Source organism: Necator americanus, chromosome III, assembly GCF_031761385.1.
Source record: "Necator americanus strain Aroian chromosome III, whole genome shotgun sequence".
Classification (NCBI taxonomy): Eukaryota; Metazoa; Nematoda; class Chromadorea; order Rhabditida; family Ancylostomatidae; genus Necator; species Necator americanus.
Window position 1 is genome coordinate 3,099,655 of NC_087373.1, and position 19,887 is coordinate 3,119,541.

At 40.3% G+C, this 19,887-nt stretch overlaps 2 protein-coding genes across 5 annotated transcripts; both read right to left on the minus strand.

Moving 5' to 3' along the window:
* Positions 1–261: 261 nt before the first annotated feature.
* RB195_008461 (uncharacterized protein) lies at positions 262–11,290 on the minus strand (the record flags this gene model as incomplete). Of its 4 annotated transcripts, XM_064194976.1 has the most annotated exons (24): positions 588–659; positions 718–800; positions 908–947; positions 1,857–1,946; positions 2,006–2,126; positions 2,217–2,320; positions 2,377–2,438; positions 2,989–3,001; positions 3,239–3,377; positions 3,451–3,549; positions 3,818–3,927; positions 4,005–4,118; positions 4,169–4,234; positions 4,309–4,487; positions 4,616–4,703; positions 5,529–5,598; positions 5,885–5,988; positions 6,065–6,247; positions 6,467–6,560; positions 6,817–7,023; positions 9,620–9,723; positions 10,126–10,262; positions 11,032–11,182; positions 11,279–11,290. In XM_064194976.1, the coding sequence occupies 24 exons, from the start codon at positions 11,288–11,290 to the stop codon at positions 588–590; spliced, it is 2,442 nt and encodes an 813-aa protein (XP_064046119.1). The 4 variants fall into 4 exon arrangements, with proteins under 4 accessions (XP_064046118.1, XP_064046119.1, XP_064046120.1 ...); XM_064194974.1 differs by lacking the exons at positions 588–659; positions 718–800; positions 908–947; ... (6 more) ...; positions 11,032–11,182; positions 11,279–11,290 and having other exon boundaries at positions 2,927–3,001; positions 6,817–7,022; XM_064194973.1 differs by lacking the exons at positions 2,377–2,438; positions 2,989–3,001; positions 3,239–3,377; ... (13 more) ...; positions 11,032–11,182; positions 11,279–11,290 and adding exons at positions 262–343; positions 471–509 and having other exon boundaries at positions 566–800; positions 2,217–2,305.
* Positions 11,291–13,064: 1,774 nt separating this feature from the next.
* On the minus strand, positions 13,065–17,384 carry RB195_008462 (uncharacterized protein; the record flags this gene model as incomplete). Its single annotated transcript, XM_064194977.1, has 10 exons — positions 13,065–13,218; positions 13,843–13,918; positions 15,026–15,131; positions 15,188–15,266; positions 15,382–15,460; positions 15,521–15,639; positions 15,694–15,809; positions 15,958–16,012; positions 16,872–17,006; positions 17,362–17,384. The coding sequence occupies 10 exons, from the start codon at positions 17,382–17,384 to the stop codon at positions 13,065–13,067; spliced, it is 942 nt and encodes a 313-aa protein (XP_064046122.1).
* Positions 17,385–19,887: the final 2,503 nt, after the last annotated feature.

The window sequence follows — 19,887 nt, forward strand, 5'->3', positions numbered from 1 at the left end:
CGTGTTGATGCCTTTTTGTTTCGTTTTAGTTTCAGTTGTTAGAAATGTTGTTGCAGAATCTTCTATGATTGTTCACAGCTACCTAAAAACATGCACATCTTCGCTTTTTTTTCTTTGCTGTACTGTAGACGAGGTAGCTTTTGCTCAAACATCACATTTACGATAAAATTTATGCAAAATAGCACACCACTTTATTTCCAATTTTGCGTAAAGCGTTTGCTTCAATCGTCTAGCGTTTAGTCTCACAGAACAAAACGCTAGTTATTGGTGCCTCCAGCTCAATATAGCCCTTCGAATTGCATCGACGGGAAAAGGAGGAGGTGTAGTGTTGATCTCGAACAATCTAAACTATAGTGCTTAGTTAAATTGGTCATTCATGTTGTCTTTACTTTTTATTTACTTCATTACTGCACGGTTAATTCTAGACTACTGGTGGTAGTAGCCCATTGGGTATTTAATCTTGGGCTTACCTATCTCTTGTCATTTCAGTTTCACCAGTAGCGTCCTCACTGAAGATTTATGTATCAAGGAATACTTTCATTTGAAAAAATCTCATCTGATTTACCCCATGGTTTTAACATTCCTGGTTACTTCATGTTTAGAAGTCTTCGAATTTGTGTCAGAAGTTCCTTCCGTGAGCACATGCGTTGTTGTAGATTCTATCATCGTTGTGCTACTGGGGACCGACGATATGGGCGGAGCAAAGGGAGTGCTTACTGCTTCTCGAACATTCTTGGTTCGTTCTCGTCCAACCAGTTCTTTCAGCGACTTTTTTGTTTCGGGATGATTGTGCAAGCTTTCTTAATTGCATCAGTGTTATAGTAGGGAATAGTGGAGTTCAAAGGGATATTGGAAAACAATTAGAAAGAAAAACTAATCAACAACTAGCTATCAGTGTAGAACTCACCGGCAAATGACTTTGTTTTAGTGAGAGGGAACGATATGTACTGAAAAGGAACATTCTTAGACCAGGCTAAACAGTTTTTTGATGATTACAAATGCGATAATGTTATGGTCTTCATTATTGAATATGGATGAGCAAAATCTTCTGGATTATTCAAGTTGGGACCATTACCGAAACTCTGAGACAAAGATAGGTATCTTTCAAAGCAAGTCAGAAGGAATGGTAGTGATAAAGGCGGAACTGACGTCTGTTAGAATTCTCAGAACCATACAAGCGCTTGCCAAAAGCACCGATTCGTTGCGTTTTATTCTGGACGTGGGCATGGGATCTTATCTTTCTCACCCTTCGTTCACATCTTAGACTCTTAGGAAGAAAAGTTCCAGTAAAACAAGTCTTTAGAGATAGAAGAATTGTAGCTACACAAATGTACTCTAGAAAACAGCACAAGCTTCTATTAATTATTCTGTATTCTCTTTATTACTGGAAGAGAGAACATTCCAGCAGTTTATCTAAGCTGATTACTTCCGCAAAAGAGTATCGCGAGAAAAGTACAAAACACAAAGGTTGGTTTATAGTACTGTTAATGTTGGTTTATGGCAATATTGCGTAGGTGGTTAGATCTTTGCAGAGAAGTATTAGTGCAAACTCGTTCGCACAGATGGAAATTGATCCCTTTTGTCCTGGTGAACGTCATTCAAATAGCAGATGGGTCTCAGCCTCAGTTAAAAGACTTGCGAAAAGGACTCGGAAAAGCCGAGGTCCACGGCGCACACATAATATAGAGGACACAAGTTTCAATTTGTAAGTGTCTATAAGAGATACATGAGGAAGCTAAATTAGATTTAGGAACTCTGTTATGGATACAGACCGCGTAAAAATTACTTTCCCGGATGATTGCGACATATACACCGTAACACACGTACTCAGCGCACAGACATTCAATTTTTCTCACCGCTTTTGGCACCACCCCTTTTGCTCGCCATGCTGAATGTATTGCTAGCATCATTGTACCATAACCGTAATTAGCACACATTTTGAATTTCTGGAAAATAGTGCTTTCCTTCGAGAAATGTCCTGTTTCCAACAATTTCTATGTCAAACCAAACAGAAGATGTTGTTCTTTGGTGTTTCCCTCTGAAATCCAAAACCTTCCTTAAGACCGTACTTAGTTTTTCCTGTACATCTTAATGCAGTTGATGGATCCTTCGGATCGCATTGATATCTGGAAAGAGTTATTCTTCAACCGTCTGGATTGACTGGTTCTATATTTTGCAAAGAAAATTTTGGAGGAACACTGCTAGTCTAATCTTACTTGATCTTTGGTAGAGAAACTCGTACCGATGCTGCTCCGCTGATTTGTAAATTCAAGGCGATGACAGCCAGAAACAGAAATGGACGCATTGGTGTAGAGCTGTGCTGTGGTGAACGTTGAGGAAAACACTTGTAAGTGGCATTTATACAGAGCGACCAACCTCATGCCGTGGAACCGGAATCCACTGTGAGATAATTAGGTAAATTTGATGAAGAGAAGCTTCTACAATTATGACGTAATTCGTATGAAAAGGATGATATTAAATTATTGAATTGTTCTCGACCATATCTGTATCTGGAATTCTGACATATCCTGGAACCTTTGCGATACGTTGCTTCTAAACTTAAGTGTGAAACGTCGCGAAGGATCCAAGAAACCCGTATTTTAGAACACATCCACAATTCCCCTTACTGCAGTCGCGTTTGTCCCATCTACTTGTACTTTTTCGATCGTGCAAAAGGAAGATATGTTAGAGAGCAAATCATTCTTGGCAGCTATCTCTTCGAAAATGAAGGTTTTTTTTTCCAATGAGTCTTGCCTTTAAGGGCATTATCTCAAGGAAAAAGTAAGAGAAATGAAAATGTACAACCTCTATAGCTTTTATCTTAGGCTGTCTTTATAACGAGAAGAGTTCGGGCAACGGGAATAAAAATCACATAGAAATTGAAGGTTTATTGCGTCTGATTGAAAGAAAACCATTTATCAGTGTTTCAATTCCTTGATGAATCTGATTTTTGTATCCACTTCTTAATGTAGTTCTTTTCCAGCTGACGAACTTCCTTTACCTAAAAAAAAGAAACAACGTAAAAAATGTAGACACCACCAATAGTCGTCGGTAATTGCGTCTGCATAAAGGACCGCGTCGCGTTCGCAGATGATCACGCAATTTTGCATTTAGCGTCTTCTGCCCCTCCTAATTTAACGGGTAGTGCGGTCATCTTGGCAGACATAAGGGCTAGTGTCTATATAACACATACGTGCATGATTTACTACTAGAACCTAGACAATTCATTGCTACGTACCTCTTCCGTGTCTTCCGGATTCGATCCTCGAAGGTCGTAATGGTGTGCACCCTCTTTCAGAATGATTGACACTAGTGAACCTTGGATTTTTGGTTTCAACGACCAGCCACCTCCAGACCACGGATCGAGAAAACCGTTTCTAAGGAAAATAAAGGTAAGAACACAGAGGCTGCTGCTCTAATAGCTGAACAAAATGTTTGGAAGAAACATACGAGAACACAATATTACTAGCAGATGGAAATGTTGTGCCATAGTTCTGAGTAGCCCAATGTTGTCGAAGCATTGAACGATCGAATCCCACCTTTTGGAACCTGGATTTAATTTTAAAGTTTCACTATTTTAATTTGACCAGCTGAACTTGAATAATTATTGGAGCATGCACAAATGTTGTCTAAGAGGCTTCAGATGGTTAAATTCAAACGAGACGACTCGGAATAGGAGGAAATGCCGACCGTGCATTACTGCAATGCTCCAGCCGAGGATCTCTCAGAGGGACAGGCTCAACAGAGCCTGTCCCTCTGGGCAAGAAATAGTGATATATGGCCCTGATAAGATCTACGGAATGCAGTAATTGCTGACCATCTTCTGCAGTTTTCAATTGCTCCCTCGACAGTGAAGGGACAATCCTTCCAGAAAAAGTCGTTTGGCCATCCGCTTCCACATAATGGCATTACCATTTCGGTACAAGACTAAACAATTAGTTGTTACCCAGTTATGGAATACTTGTACGAAAAAAATAATCCGAATTTTTCCGGCCTAAACCTACCTGCCAAGGCCATCCCATGGGATCCCCGAGTGCTGCAAATGCACCAGCACAACGTGCGGCATTTGCACAGAAAGACGCGGTTGTGCCAGTGTAGTTATAATATAGGTTTGTAACCTGAAAAAGGAGGGAACCTTTGGCTGTTCTTCGTCAGTACGGATTTATACCTCATACAACTGTCTAGCAGCTTCTTCATCTGATTTTGGAACGTTTGCTAGGAACTTACATGCTTCCTAAAAACGAGAACATTGCAAGAACTCTCTAGTTTATTAAAATGTTTGAACCTCTGTCACTTCCATAGCATTACCTTAACAGGCCAACCGGGCAGAGGTGCCAGAAATTCCGTTGGATAAGGGTAGTTCACCATAGCCATGCTTTCAAAGACTTCTTTAATGAAATCTGCAAGGAATCTGTGGTCATCCTGCGTTGTCATCCGAGACTTCTCTTCCAGATGGAACAACTCATTGAGAAAAGTGCGACCTTCATCTGTAAATAAAAAATCTTTTCTGTTGCCGCACAACCAAATTTCATACTATAGTATTACTACTATTATTGAAAAAATGAACATCAACACATCAAATATGTCGGTCATTGAGGAGAGCACAGTTAATTACCAGTTTGTGCAAGGTTCTGAAGTGCCCTCCAACCCTTCTCGACAGCTTTGCGGCTACAACCAGAGTTAACGAAGGATCGAGTGACAATCTAAAAGAGTGCATGATAAGCGACGCAGGGATCTGGAGCACATGAAAATATATATGGTACTTCCTACCTCTAGGATTAACCACCTTTGTAATCAGTTAATAACAAAAAAGTGACTTACAATTGCACTCAAGTAATGAGCAATTTGTGGTGCAATAACACAAGGAGGAGCGTTTCAAATCGTTGCGGGATCACACATTTTTAAACTACACTTTTATACAATTTTCAACCGCTTGCGTATCTCTGTGAGGAGGCTACAAGCGAAAAGACAAGGCTAAGATAGTTCATTTGCACGAAATGGTCATTCATTCACTTTTTTTTCATTTTGGTCAATGCTGCGAATGTTTCACTTTAAGACGTTATTAATCTCCTATATAAACGGTGTTTGTCGAACCTGTAATAATTAATGAACAGCTGACGCAGTCAACTGAAACCAGCTGTTCAGAAAAGTTGTTTGGTGTACAGAAACAGAAACGAAAGACGTATTTGAATTTAGGGGTTCTGATTTTGTTTCTGGAAATCTCCAGAGAAGAAAACTGATGAATTAATGTCATAATTTCATTGTCAGGACGTATTGTAAGAATGTGAATGTTTGTAAGATCCTATCTTAAGCTTAAGTGTTATGCTCATGTTGAGTTTGGAAGAATTTTATATAGTGCTCCTTAAATGTCGAGATCTGCTATTCCATAAAGTAAGACCTTGTAATAACTCGAAAAATATATAATATAAAATATAATACAGTGGAGATAATTGCCGATAAAACCTTTGAACCCCTTGAATAAAAGTCGTATAAATTTACAATGATCTCTTTTATGGTAGTAACGATACCTTGTCATAGATATCTTCTGGGATATTCGAGTCTATGAACCAAAATACAGGAGCTGAAGCTGCGATTGCTCTGAAAAAATGTTGATGTGTATGTGCATGAAGTAAAAGTTTGGAAATAATGACATCAAATATTTTTGGAAGCTCTGCCAAAATTTAAAATGAAAGCAGACTAATCTAGAATTTGGCTATTATTATACCATTTCACCTGTGGTCGCTGGTACTTATGTTTATCCGACACAGCCACAACACGTTCGTTGAAACGTGAGCACTTTTCCTGTCCACAATCACCTATTGTGCCAGCAAACATAAGTACTAGTAAACATTATGGAATAATGCCACTTATATTGCTTACATACCCGTCAACCTTATGAGGATATTTGGTTCGAATCCAAGCCGCCAACATTCCACCGTAGGATCCTCCAAAAGCTATCACAGGTGAGTTCTGCGCTCCTTGTAACCTCTAAACCAAGAAATACCATACCAAACAACCAAACAAATTGGATTAATCTAGAAATCTTGACTATTACTGGGCGTACCTTCTGTTTCAGATAGTCGATGAGCAACACAAAATCAGCCAGCGCCTGTTCGGAACTTAAGTAGCCAAGATGGTTGGTAGTATTGTAGCTGGTATCACCGTACGGCTGAGTTTTCCCATAGAAACGATGTTCAGCAAATACAACAGCAGCTTTGAACTCAGGCGCGATGTCCCACATGAAGCCCTGAACATTCCTCGAATATCGATACACCATAGAATTTGAAATAAAAAATAATAAAGAATTTCCTCGTGTTAACCACTCCATCGGATACCAATGACAGCCAAGTACACGGGATGCGTATTGATCATCTATGCGTGGCGGACTCCAGCGAAAATCAATGCGCATCTAGTGAACTCCATTGTCTTTAGCATCATATAGAGTATAAACACAACTAGTACTAACCGTATTCTCAGCAAATCCCTCTAGCTTGCCTTCGTTACCCGTATAAAAGAAGATTGGACCACCTTTTTCATAGCTGTCGGTATTGATGAAGTATCTGTTAAGAAATATCAGTACAAAACTGAACAATAAATCAATATAAATCGACAATAAAGGATAAATCAAATAAATTATCAATAAAACGACGACGAATAAAGCGCACGACGTTGATCAATCGCTGTAGGGATTCGCCTACGCGTCCGACTTTCATCCGTCATCGACAAAATAATAATGTAATAGTAATATTATAAAAGAATTATAATATATAATATTAACAATGAGATACATCCGAGTCAAGTAAAATTATAACTCACCTAAGTTTAAAACTGTCCTTGTTGGCAAATGAAAAATGGTCTACGGGCACATCTTCGAGCCATTCCTCTGACCATTTGTAGGGCGACTTGCGAGAACTGCTAATCCATTCGAGACCATTCCGATTCCTAATTGGCTCCCATGAGCTGGGATCGCGGATATGCATGAAAGCCTCGCCATAGGCAAGCAAGAAGAGGAAGATTAACATCCTAAGATTTACGACTGACATGAATCAACGAGCGATATAATATCTTTTCATTTCATTGAATAGTTATTTATCTCTGAAGAGGAAAAAGAAGGAAAAAAGGAAAAAAAAAAGAAGAAAAATAGTCACGAGAAGGTAGGGAGAGAACTAAACCAAGAGCAGGAAGAGAATTCTATGATAAATAATGGTTTTTTTTTTGGAAAAAGATACCGTGAAGACAGGACGAAAGGATCCCATCGATATTTGTTTTAAACTGCCTCCATTTCTTTTTCACATTCTCATTTTGCAGAAATCGGCTCTGAAATCTTCTTAGTCAACGCACACTTCAGCTGAGTAACAGTTCTTGAAGTCAAATTTCTGGATTTTGATCCGATCTTCAGCGAATAATTCGCTACGCTTTCAGAACATATATCTCGCTAACAATAATGAGACAAGTCCGAACGTCAAATGTCCATGTAAATCTTCAGGAATTAGATGTAACCTGGTTGTAAAACTAAATGCAGAGATTTGATCCTTATGTCTGCCGGGGTGACCGCGACGCATTCGCGTCGCGCTCACTGAGCAAAAGTAAGTACCAGTGTCTATTCATCACATGATTCACCGAGAGGAAAAAAGCTGAGCGAACTGGTAAAACGAGGACTTCTATTCCTCGTCGGTCAAACTTTAGAGCCAGATAGTGACCATTAGTTGAGGTGAATAGCTCAATCTCTACGTTCTCGGATGATAATGAGCTTTTGATTTATATTCTGGTCAAAATGATATGCAGTTCAGCGCGATTTCGTATGCGGCTGCGTTCGATGGTGGGTCCCTTAATCACCCATACAGTATAATTGCAACTAGTGAGGGTCCTGCCTTGATCGTGACCGCCTCAACTCCACCGCGCCAATTCGAGCACGGCCGCTTACGTAATTGGACCCTGGTTCAGGTCGTTTTCACTTCAGCATAGCTTTTACCACAATTTTCGAATGGTTTTAAGTCAGTTTCTATTTATTTACTTATTGTCGTTATTTCTTTCTATTATTCCATTCATTTGACTCTTATTCCCAATTAACACTAGTTGTAAATAATAAACTAATCAATTCCGCTTAGCGGGTTTTATGTCTTAATGTGTACCACACTTGGAGAATCCTAAAATTATTTCTGTCACCGCAGAAACTCTCGATCGAACAACGTTTACTTCGTTGAAAGCCATTTACTGCGGTGCCACACCTGCAGCAGTAAGGTACATGATCAATAAATGATGGTGACTTCATACAGTTAGAAATAAAATCAAATAAAAAATAAGAAAACTCAATTATACACACAAAGCTAGTAGTCCAAACTAATCGAAGTAGAATTAGGAAATAGAAAAGATAAATAAATGAAGAAATGTAGGTGGTCGACAAGAACAGTATCGAGAAAAAGTCAAGATCGAGTGCCGTGCCGACCGATGACCGCCAGCATTGATCGAGAATACTCTTGTGACAGTTGGCGATCATCTCATCCACTAATTGCATCGGCCAACAATTTCTTTCTTTTCAATTCAGTGAAATTAATTCACTGGTTTTTGAAGTATCCAGCTAGATTCTATTCTCAGATAGAGGTAATCACTAACTTGCTGAGACCTATTCCTTTGAATTAATTCCGTAATTTGTCCAGACATCAGTTTAAAAAAAAAAGAAAATTCAAGTGCATCGCCCCACGAGTCGGGTGTGGTGTGGGTTTCCGGTGGGTTATGCTTATACGGGGCCGTAGATTGTGGTGATGATGATGGTGGGGTGATTCTGTACATTTCTTCCTAATTGCCGTAAAAAAAACGTCCCGGAAAGTGCGGCGCGTGCACAAGGCTGGCGCACTCCAATACAACTCTTCGTAGACTACAGCGCCACGGAATGCTCGAAGCTGCATTTTCCGGGGCGGTTTTTTACGGCAATTAGAAAGAAATGGACGGAATCACCCCCTCTTCATAATCTACTATCCCATATACAAATACTTCACCTGAAATCCGTACCACCTCAGATTCGTGGGGTGATGCTTTTAACATTTCCCAAATAAGAATCAGTACATGAAAGTACAGCAGCAGAGCAGGACTTGGGGCTAAGGGAATGATATGTGGGTAATTGAAGATTTTTATTTATTATTATTATTTATTATTATTATTATTACTTATTATTATCACAGTATTATTAATATTTTATTATTATTATTTACTAGTGATTTATTGTGTACTATTTTGTCTATTATGGCACAGGAGAAAACGTCTTCTCCTTTGAAATTTTTCTGCTCCCCGGGATTTCTCTAAAGAGTACCTAGACATTTTCATGATAGTGATGCGAATCTCCTTATTTTACATACTATTTACTGCGTAGTGATTTTTTAAAATTTTCCGAGGAAATTTCAAATTAAAATGTATTTTCTATTACCTTTGTTTGATTATGGCGGTGCACAAAGACGCAGTGGTGTTAGAATTTGTTTACTTGTCTTTTCATCAGAAAACTCAAGTGAAACATATGCGAAAATGAAATTGTGTACAAATGGCAGAAACAGAAAAATCCACCAAAAAAAAAAAAGAGAAAATCAGCTACGCCCTATGAAGACAATCTCTTTCCTCAGATACGAACTGAATCTGCATGTTAACTTGACCGATATTGAAGAATTGCTTCGGCTGTTCACCTGACGAAACAAAGGACTTTGGAATGTTGAATGTGACCTTCCTTTGGCATGGCTGAAAAAAAGATCTAAAATATGATAAGAAACAAGAAAGATGAGAAATATAGAAATGAGAGACATGACAAGGCAGAGTGTAAGAAAGATTTCAATGGTCTTTTTTACAGTTGCAGAAGAAAAAAAAAACTGGTTTGTGGTGCAAGAGTGCAGGTGTGTAGGTAGCAAATGGTGTAGCGATTCCAGCACGTTTTTTTTTTTTGTGATTAGTCACATTTCTTCGCAACATCATATGCGTGCAAACATCTTCGCAGCCAGATGATCACATTAAAAGGGTGTCCCACGCTGAATACTGCATATCCCCCTAATCAAGATAACTAACGAGGGAACGCATCATTTGTAACTCTGCTAGGCGATCTGATTTTGTTCGACTGATTTTGATATTCTAATTCTGAGTACTTACCGTTAGTGCATCGTCACAATCATGATAAATGTTCAACTTAGGATCAATCGTCATTATTTCGGAAGTATGTCCATAAAGAAGGAATTGTCCCATTGAGTCTGTTGTGCCTTCAGCGAGTAGATCATCAAGATCGGGTCCTTAATAGGGAATCTTTCATAATAAGGAATGCTTGATAAAGGGAATTTCTAGGGATCCTATTTACTTTTGAGCAGAAATATCCATAATTTTTTGCTATTCCAGGGACTAAAGAGGGAAAAAAGAACTTATTATTTGCGAAAATTCAGATGTTCTAGTGGGATAATCTAGACATTGTCAGAATAACATTTCTTAGAATCAGATCTCAGATGCTGAACTGTCCCCAAAGTTATCCCTGAGTTACTTATGAGTTACTTAAAGGCATCACCCCACGAATCTGAGGTGGTGCAGATTTCAGGTGGAGTATTCGTATACGGGATGGGAGACTACGGAGAGGGAGGTGATTCCGTCCATTTCTTCCTAATTGCCGTAAAAAACGGCCCGGAAGATGCGGCTTCATTCGTTTTGGCGCACCATTTTGTACAGGAGGTTCGATTGGAGCGCGCCAGTCTTGTGCGGCGCCGCATCTTCCGGGCCGTTTTTTACGGCAATTAGCAAGAAATGGACGGAATCACCTCCATCTCCGTAGTCTCCCATCCCGTATACGAATACTCCACCTGAAATCTGCACCACCTCAGATTCGTGGGGTGATGCCTTTAAGATAGCTACACCCACTAACATGGTCGCAAATTTCTATTCGGAATCGAAGAATTCGTTCTACGTAAAATTTTCGTCCAAGTGATAACTTCCAGGTGACATTCTGGGATTCTGATTTCTTTTTTGATTTTCTGGTTCAAAAAAGTTGTCACGACAGTAGGCTGGGACACTTACCAGAGTCATCATCATAAAGTTTCACTTTAGTGTTTGCTAACGGTCTGTCGCCACACATAAGTGTTCCTTTAACGCCAGCTGATTGGGTGAAAAGCGTCTGAGCCAACGTGGAACAGGAAAGAACCAAGAGCACAGTGGAAAGTGTGGTCATCTGAAATTGTTCATCATCGAGTAGTCGTTTTTGTTTTGCTCGTACGAAAAAATGTGCACGAGTATTTCGGCCGGAAAACGTGAAACAACCGCATACCATTTGTTGCATGACGCAAAATTACGTCCTCCTTCTATGGAGAACAGAAATCGACGTGGAGTATACCTAAGAGGAACCTAGACTTCCTAAAAACGAGAAATATATGGATGTCCTTGAGAAAGAGCTTGAAGAAGCTGAAAAAATTAACATATTCTCCTATGAGAAATATTTTCCATAAAATAAATTGAAAAAATCGAAATAAATATAAATACATAAAATAACAAGATATACTAAATACGAAGTAGATTGTATGTAAATTTATGTATTATCATAAATAAATGCACGGATATTCAAATTTACGGGATAGTAGCTATCGTCAGCATGATGATGGCTAGAACTTCTGGAAATAAAAGGAAATTGTGACGAAACATGTGCGAATTATCATGTTTTTAGTATTTTCGGTGTTTTTTTTGTAGACATTGCAAACTAGTTTTCGCCAATATTGACGCATAATCCAATTTTGGGACAATTTCCCGGATAAAGAGTTGTGAGGAGGAAGCATTTAAAAAAATCTCTCGGACTAGAAGATCAAGTTCAAGAAAAAATCACCTGGATCTTGACTGGATCCATCATACATCAAAGGAAAAGTTTGTATAGGTTAGGCGAGATCACTAATGTGTGAGAAGCTTTCTAAGGACGTATTCATTATTGGGTTTACTTTCGCGCAAACTTATTGATTGATTGCGTAAATTGATAAGATTATTGATTTACCTCTGCTAACCTCATCATCCAAAGCTGAGAAAGGTGAATTTTTGCCTGTTTTATCTCTCATGGATAAATTCAACTATGAATGGTTTTTCGAAACGAAACCCTACAAGCTAAAGGCGTCCACGGTCACGTTCGACCGCGCCACCGCAGTCCTCATGGGACTATGGCAAAGCAAATGGGAAAGGGGGCGTGAATCAGGTAAAATTTGTCCAAAGGTTGTGACATCGCTGTCAGAAGAATCAGCTACATAAGTACCAAGAATTAACTTCTGTTTAGAATGTGTTAAGGAGCGGACGTAGCGCAATCGGTACGAGGTTCAGCTGTCTACACGATCGATGATCGGAGGTTCGAATCCGCCCTAGCGCTCACCAAACCTTTCATCGCTCGGGGTCGATAAATTGGTACCAGACTTGTCTGGGAGGATAAAACCACTGACTTGACACATCGGCTGGCCACCGCAAGTCATAGTTATCCACTAATTTCTATTACATAGACGATCGAGGATAGGAAATGTAGTGGGAATGGTAAAAATTCAGTAATATCTGGTAGACTGAACACAAGTTCCAGGAACAATTCTAGGATATGCACTTAAAAAGGAAGAATAATTGAGAGGTTCCAGACGTTTTCCTAGAGAAAGAATAAATAGGCGGCTTTGTGAAAAAGTTCTTTATAAATTGAAAATTCCTAAACGTTGTTTTAAAAGAAAGCAGAAATTGACCGCCTTATAAGAAAGTCTTTTATAAAAGGAAACGTTTTAAACGGTTGTCCTAAAAGAAAGAAGAAATCGACAGTTTTATAAAGTGGTTGTGTCGCTGTTTGTTACAGCGTACGATTGACGGCGACAGTAAGAACAGGTTTCTTTTGGTACTTTATTGTCTTAGACATCGTTAGGTAAACGGAAACGCCGCGATGACTCATGGATCATTTGGTCGACGGCAAGGTTCACCCGAGTGTCGAGTCGTAGGCTAAAAATACAACAACTCTCGGGAAATCTCAAGCAAACCATTTTATTCGATCAGTGTAGAGGTTTTCGATAATTATTGTATAGTTCGTCTATAGTCTGTCGACAGTTTGAATTCTAAACATGAACAGCTTTCTTTTGATGTAGAATCTTCTCAGCCACTCCTATGTAGTAGACAGTTTGAGCGATTGCAAATAACGGTGCTATGACCATTACTCGACAGGCGGCACCTTTGAATAGTGCTTGTGGGCCTTCTTTTCGGAGAATTTTCCTGAGAAAAAAAAATGAATTGCATAACAAAATTGGGCTCTTAGATGCAACCAACACCTCAAAATCGCCTACCTAAATTACAAAAATTATTCGACAAGATAGTTAGTGTGCGCTACAAATTACTGTCGCACAAAATATGCAAAAAAAAAACTTCAAAAAAAATAAAAAAAAATGAATAATGATAAACAACAAATAATAAATAATAAAATATGGTTGCATTCCACTCTGAGGTACAAGTCAAAGAAATGCAGTGGTTGAGTTTCCAGCTTTACTGCATCACAACATATTTATATAATGAGATCCCGTGTGCTCGTGTTGACGTGTACAAGTAAAAAGAGACGAAGAATAAATAAATAAATAAACAAATAATAATAATAAATGAAAAATAGACGAGCGCTGTAAACTCGTCCTCATACAGGTTGAGACAATAGGTCTTTGACAGTCATTCTTTAAAGCAGTCCTTAATTTTAAGTGACTTAAAATTGGTATTTATTCTAAGTGAATTCATGCTCTTAGAACTCATAGAAACTTAGAAGGCACTATTTCTGAAGGTGTGGCCTTTAAATATAAACAAATTCTACAAGATAATTCCAATTTAGACCAAAAAGTTTAAAAAAGATCTTACACAAATGCTTCCGGCATATTCTTGCAAGTCATATCATGAGGTCCTTTTTTAATTGTTTGTATTCTGGTCTTTATTACTGAAATAGGGTACTATTTAGCGAATTAGCTACATCACTGAACTTCACGACAAAGTGATGTGTCCTTACAATTACATCAAGTTAAAAAAAGTAAGTACTTAGTGCAATAGTGCGTGGACCATTTCCTGTGTACACAGAAGAAATGGCGAAGTTTTTGGACGGCGGGAAGTTATAACGAGGGTACTGTTAATCACAGATGAGAGGTTGGTGATTAAAGTCCGAGGAGTTTAGGAGCAGGTACTTCCAGATCTACATAGTGATCTGATTCCAACATAAAAGAAATATCGAGTTCTTTTCTTATTCATTTTGCATCTCTTATCCAATAGCACTTACAGTTTACATATTATGTCACCAGTCTTAACTCTTACAAGAAATTTTCGACAAAGACATTCTCAGAAACAACGTGCATGCTTTTAAGTGGTAAGATATGAATTAATTTGAAGTTATTGGCTACTTACTCCTTACATCTGTTTACCAGCCATCCTTTAACAGTTGTTTTACAAGTATGTGCCAAAAACAGGCACGAACGAATGGGAGTTTTACGATCTATGGCACATGTGCAGAATTGGATTGATCAGACTGTGCACTTCTTGGTGTTAAGATCGCTTGATATCGATTGAAAATGATCATATTTCATCCGCTGTTAAAGTGAATCACGAAGTAAAGTCGTTTAAGGTACAGAGACGCTGAAGAATTCAAAGATAGTATACGAAGACGCCAACAGGTTTAAGAGTTGCAGGGATCAATCGATGAGAGCAAAAACAGATCACAGCATTTGGCTATTGTACTGTATAATAGTATCAATCTTGCTAATTTCAGCTGCTATTTGAAAATTATTCGGTGCTGCTGAAAGACTAGAATAAGGCCTTTCTCTGCACCTGAACCATCCGTAAGAAGTAGGTCCCATGACCGACAACCTATGAACTGCGTTGTATTAGCTTCCCCCTTAGATTCTATCTTTGTGTGATCTTTCGGAAATGATTTCACAAGTTAGCATTGCTTCTGAGGCATTACAAGAGTGTTTCTATATCAACGGGAAAGAAACATAACATGAAACGTTGTCTTAAGGAATAGGATCCAAAAAGAAGAGGAATAATAAACGCCTACCATCGAGTGGAGTAACCATAAACGATGAGAATGCTCCAGCAGCCAGTCCAGCGCAGAATGATGTCCAGAATACAGCATCTCCACTACCGTCTTTCTTCCGTGGTCCCTAAATCAAACCTGCATCGCTTCTGTTCTTCGATCTTATTTCAAGAAGTAAAATACCAGCGAATCTAAGTAGGCAAACAACGGAAAGTACATCGAAGAAAACGTGACGTCACGAGCAAAAGTTGGACCGAGGCCTCTGGAAGAAAGAAACGCGCGAATGGTTATGATTTTCACCGAGGATTTCACGCTCGAAAGGTTCCGAATTTCAGACATAGTTGATCAATCAGCAGAAATTTATAAAGTCAGCTCACTTGTACAGTCCAGCTATACCATGTTTTCTTAAAAGCTGCATCGATACGCCGAGCGCTGTCATCTTTCTCGCACCTTTTTCTAAAATTCCAATCAGACCTTAAACTTTGAATACGCTCTTATCAGTAATTTTTGTCTCACCATGAGTCCTTCCCTGATCCTGTAGTTGGATTTTCAATAATTCCATAGGTGTAGTCACACTAATCTGAAGCGCACCTGCTAGCCCTCCAGCAATCATCCCCCGAGAAGTCGAAAGCTTTCTGAAGACCTCGACAAGAATTAGATCATCTTTAAGTAATAGCACTACTACCAACTTTTGTCCAGGAACCCCTAAATGATAGCGGAAGAAATCATTCGCAACCAGCTTGATTGCTTTTTCTGGAGTGATTAAGGCGATATTTACGGCAGATCCCGAGTAGAGAGCTCGAACCTAAGAAGAACCATTGAGGATATATTCATTACCTGCGGAGAAAGTTAGAGAGTTCAAACATATTTTAGATCTATGAGGTTCTTAATTAAAAAAAAAAACACGTACACACACAAAGTGGTGAATGCTGCGACAACAGTACATTACGTACCTTCGAAAACACTGATCTTCCGCCGGACTTCCATGTCTGTTTCGCACAATCCATTCTAAAGACTCAACAAGACATCGGAGGTACGGGGGTCAAACCGACTCGAAGCTCAATGCAGCTGCGTAAGCGGCCACACCCGAAGCGGAGCGGTAATGCGTTGCGGTTGTAGCCGAGTTGGGACCTTCGTCTAGCCAGCTCCGTCCGAACTGCATAGATGAGTGGAGTTAGCGAGGCTCCCCTGTCGATCCTAATCCTCCACCGTGCTGTTTCGAGCGCACCCGCTTACGCAAATTGTACCGAGTTTCAGGTCGTTTTGACCCGACTGCATTTCATATTCCTATCCTCGCCCAGATGACTGCAACGCATACGTCTGAGCTACAACACGAAAAATATCAGCGACGATTACCTCATTTTTCATAGGAATTTATTGCATAGGGATCGGTCGTATACTAGGATCATACGACATGAAGTACGGTGCAGTTGCCCAAGCCGATGTGTTCGAAGCGGTGCGGTGGAGGCAGCAGTTGGAACCGAGATGGGACGGTGGCATACTTCAGCAATGGATGGTGCCAGCAAGGGTTTCACCACGCTCCTAGCCGCTACGCTCCACTGAAGGGGCTCAGGAGAAGCCGCGTACGCAATTGCGTACGTGCTCCATGTCATTCTGACTCTACTATACTGTAGGTAGTGCCACTACTCCCGCTTACAATTAATACGTGTTGAGAATGGGACTTTGCAAATTTCGCCAAAAAGGAGGGAGTATAGCGGCAGTCTTGGACGAGGTGTACATGCTAAGCAACACAAGGAAATCATTTTAAAAAAAGCATAGTTTATTCGCGGCTTGTCGGAATGAATGCGTTTTTAGTCTAAATGCATGTCACATCTCAAATGGCTCGAGTTCCAAAAACTATGCTCACATTCCATGATAGTGTAGCTCGCCATTAGGTCCAACCCGTTGATTTTGTAGGCGAGTTTTAACGAGGTCAATAGGGAATACACAAGTAACTCCAGCAATACCAGCAAAACCTGCATTCAGGATTCTCGGTAGACCCCTGAAACTCAGTTAATCCTTTATGATGTCAAAAAAAAATGAATTGGAAAAGATAGAAATTTCTTGTTTTTGGTGATGCTGAAAGACACGGCAACACAACAAACAACGCAAAAAAGAAGGCACCCAGTTCGGCTCAAGCGGTTACTGGATCTATCGATCGTTATGGCGATCACATAGAAACGCATAAAGTCCACAAGTTTGCGAATTCTTGCAAAGAAGGCTATTATTGTAGCACCGCTATATTTCCCTGACGTTTTCTTTTCGATACGTATTGATTAACAGCCATATCGATCACTACGGCGGAACGTGACTTATTGAGGCCTTATGTTGCCAGAGTACACTACGAGACCGCTTACGAGAACTGCTTTTGATCCGACATCAATTCATTGGCCTGATATGTGTTGGCGCAGTGCCGAACTGCAAAATTCTAACTTTATCTGACAAAGTTGAGTACATTATGAACCTCAATGAGAGAACTGACCTCACCACGAGTTTGGTCAGTAGGATGGTCAGTTAGTAGGGTCAGTAAGATGGCAAATAGCACTTTCGATCCTGCCCCCCAATCTTTTATACACCACAGAACTCTTTTCTTATCAATCTCTATCACTCAATAACAAACTCCTAAACTTCCTCATGTTATGCGCTTTGAAACAACTTAGCAGCCGTAAAAATAAGTCCCTGGAAAACATATATGTATGTTTTCCAGGGACTTATTTTCGGCTCAAAACGACAAGAACTATGGTGCAGTTGCGTACGCGGCAGCAATCGAAGCGGCGCTGTGGACACAGCGATTGGTATGAGGTGGGACCATAGCGAACTGCAGCGACGGATGGTGCAAGCGAGGATTCTACCACGATCCTAACCGCTACGCTCCACTACTTGATGTAAAGGGGGGTCAAAGCTAAAATACGGTGCTGTTGCGCAGGCGACTGCGGTCGAGGAAGTGTGATGGAACGAGCCATTGGGGTCGAGGTGGGACCTGGATGAGTTCGAGGTGAGCTACCGATAGCTCCACCTCGAACTCATCCGCTCGTTCCACCGCACCGCTTCGAGCGCAGCCACTTACGCAACTGCACCATGTTTCATGTCGTCCTGACCTGACCATACGTATGCCCGCTGCTATGTCTGTCTACCTAGGCGACTGCGACGCATACGCAGCAACTTACACCCTTCACCAGACCCTCGGTGCATTCTGTTCTGCTCACGAATATTGTTTAGATGTTTGTCCTTGAATCTTGAATACGTATAGTAGAGTTAAAACGACATGAAGCACGGTGTAGTCGCGTAAGCGGTTGCGGCCGAAGCGTTGCGGTGGAGCGTAACAGTTAGGATCATGTGAGGACCCCTTCTATCGCCGTTCATTACTGCAGTTCACGATGGTTCCACCTCGACTCCAACCGCTGTCTCCACCGCGCCGCTTTGAGCGCAATCGCTTACGCAACTGCATCGTGCTTGATGTCGTTTTGATCGGACTATAGCTTTTGATTGATTTGCTTCGGCTGCAGCCAAGATAGGAATTGATTTCTTTAAAATTAGCTGACAGTTAACGTTTCCGTGTTATCGCCTTCGTCAGAGCCTGGAAAATCAATGCGATCGTGACTTATCCTCCCGAGCGCCTCATCTCCGTACAGAAAGCATTCAAACAATAGGTGAACTCAAACAACAACACATCGGTCAGTGCTTACCTCATTTGCTGATATTTGGTAACGTAACAAACCACCAAGTACCACAACTACGAGTCACAAAGCTTTTTGCAAGGGTCCTGGTGACCTCCCTCGTAGGTTAAAACTCGCACAGATCTTGATATGGGACTAGTTCGTTCCACGGTCTGTGGTTTTACGGTATTTCAAACTGTCTCATAATAACCTCCGTTCCACACAAGTCTCAAATATTAGTTGATGAATTTGAATTTAAGAATCCAGAGAAATAGTTACGGGATGTTTTCAACTAGCAATTATCCCATTGATTGTTTGATTGTTATTAAATTCTTCACTTCATGGAAACTGGTCGTTGACCGATCGAATAATTCATTGGTGTGACATCGTAACGAATGTAGGCGGGGGAATATTACATCGATATCTTCTTGTCACTCTATCCATCTTACAAATCGTCTCCATAATCATTTCTACCTATATTTCATAAACGTAAATCCTAAACTATTCCGTGTGTGAAGAAAAATTCCTTGAGGGAATATCCATTATAAAAGTCTGATTTTCGTTTATAACGTTGTGAAGAAGACGTGATTTTGAGCAGCAATTTTTTTCACGTGTTGGTGCATATATTGTTTGTACTAAATCCTATTATTATCAAAAGAAATATTTGACGAAACTTTTTGAAGTCGTATCCAGAAAATATTTGTAGCACTACCACTTATGATGTTTATCCGATCGACCGCGATGCGGCCGCTGCAGTTCATGCTCTCTCTCTCTCTCTCTCTCTCTCTCTCTCTCTCTCTCTCTCTCTCTCTCTCTCTCTCTCTCTCTCTCTCTCTCTCTCTCTCTCTCTCTCTCTCTCTCTCTCTCTCTCTCTCTCTCTCTCTCTCTCTCTCTCTCTCTCTCTCTCTCTCTCTCTCTCTCTCTCTCTCTCTCTCTCTCTCTCTCTCTCTCTCTCTCTCTCTCTCTCTCTCTCTCTCTCTCTCTCTCTCTCTCTCTCTCTCTCTCTCTCTCTCTCTCTCTCTCTCTCTCTCTCTCTCTCTCTCTCTCTCTCTCTCTCTCTCTCTCTCTCTCTCTCTCTCTCTCTCTCTCTCTCTCTCTCTCTCTCTCTCTCTCTCTCTCTCTCTCTCTCTCTCTCTCTCTCTCTCTCTCTCTCTCTCTCTCTCTCTCTCTCTCTCTCTCTCTCTCTCTCTCTCTCTCTCTCTCTCTCTCTCTCTGTCTCTCTCTCTC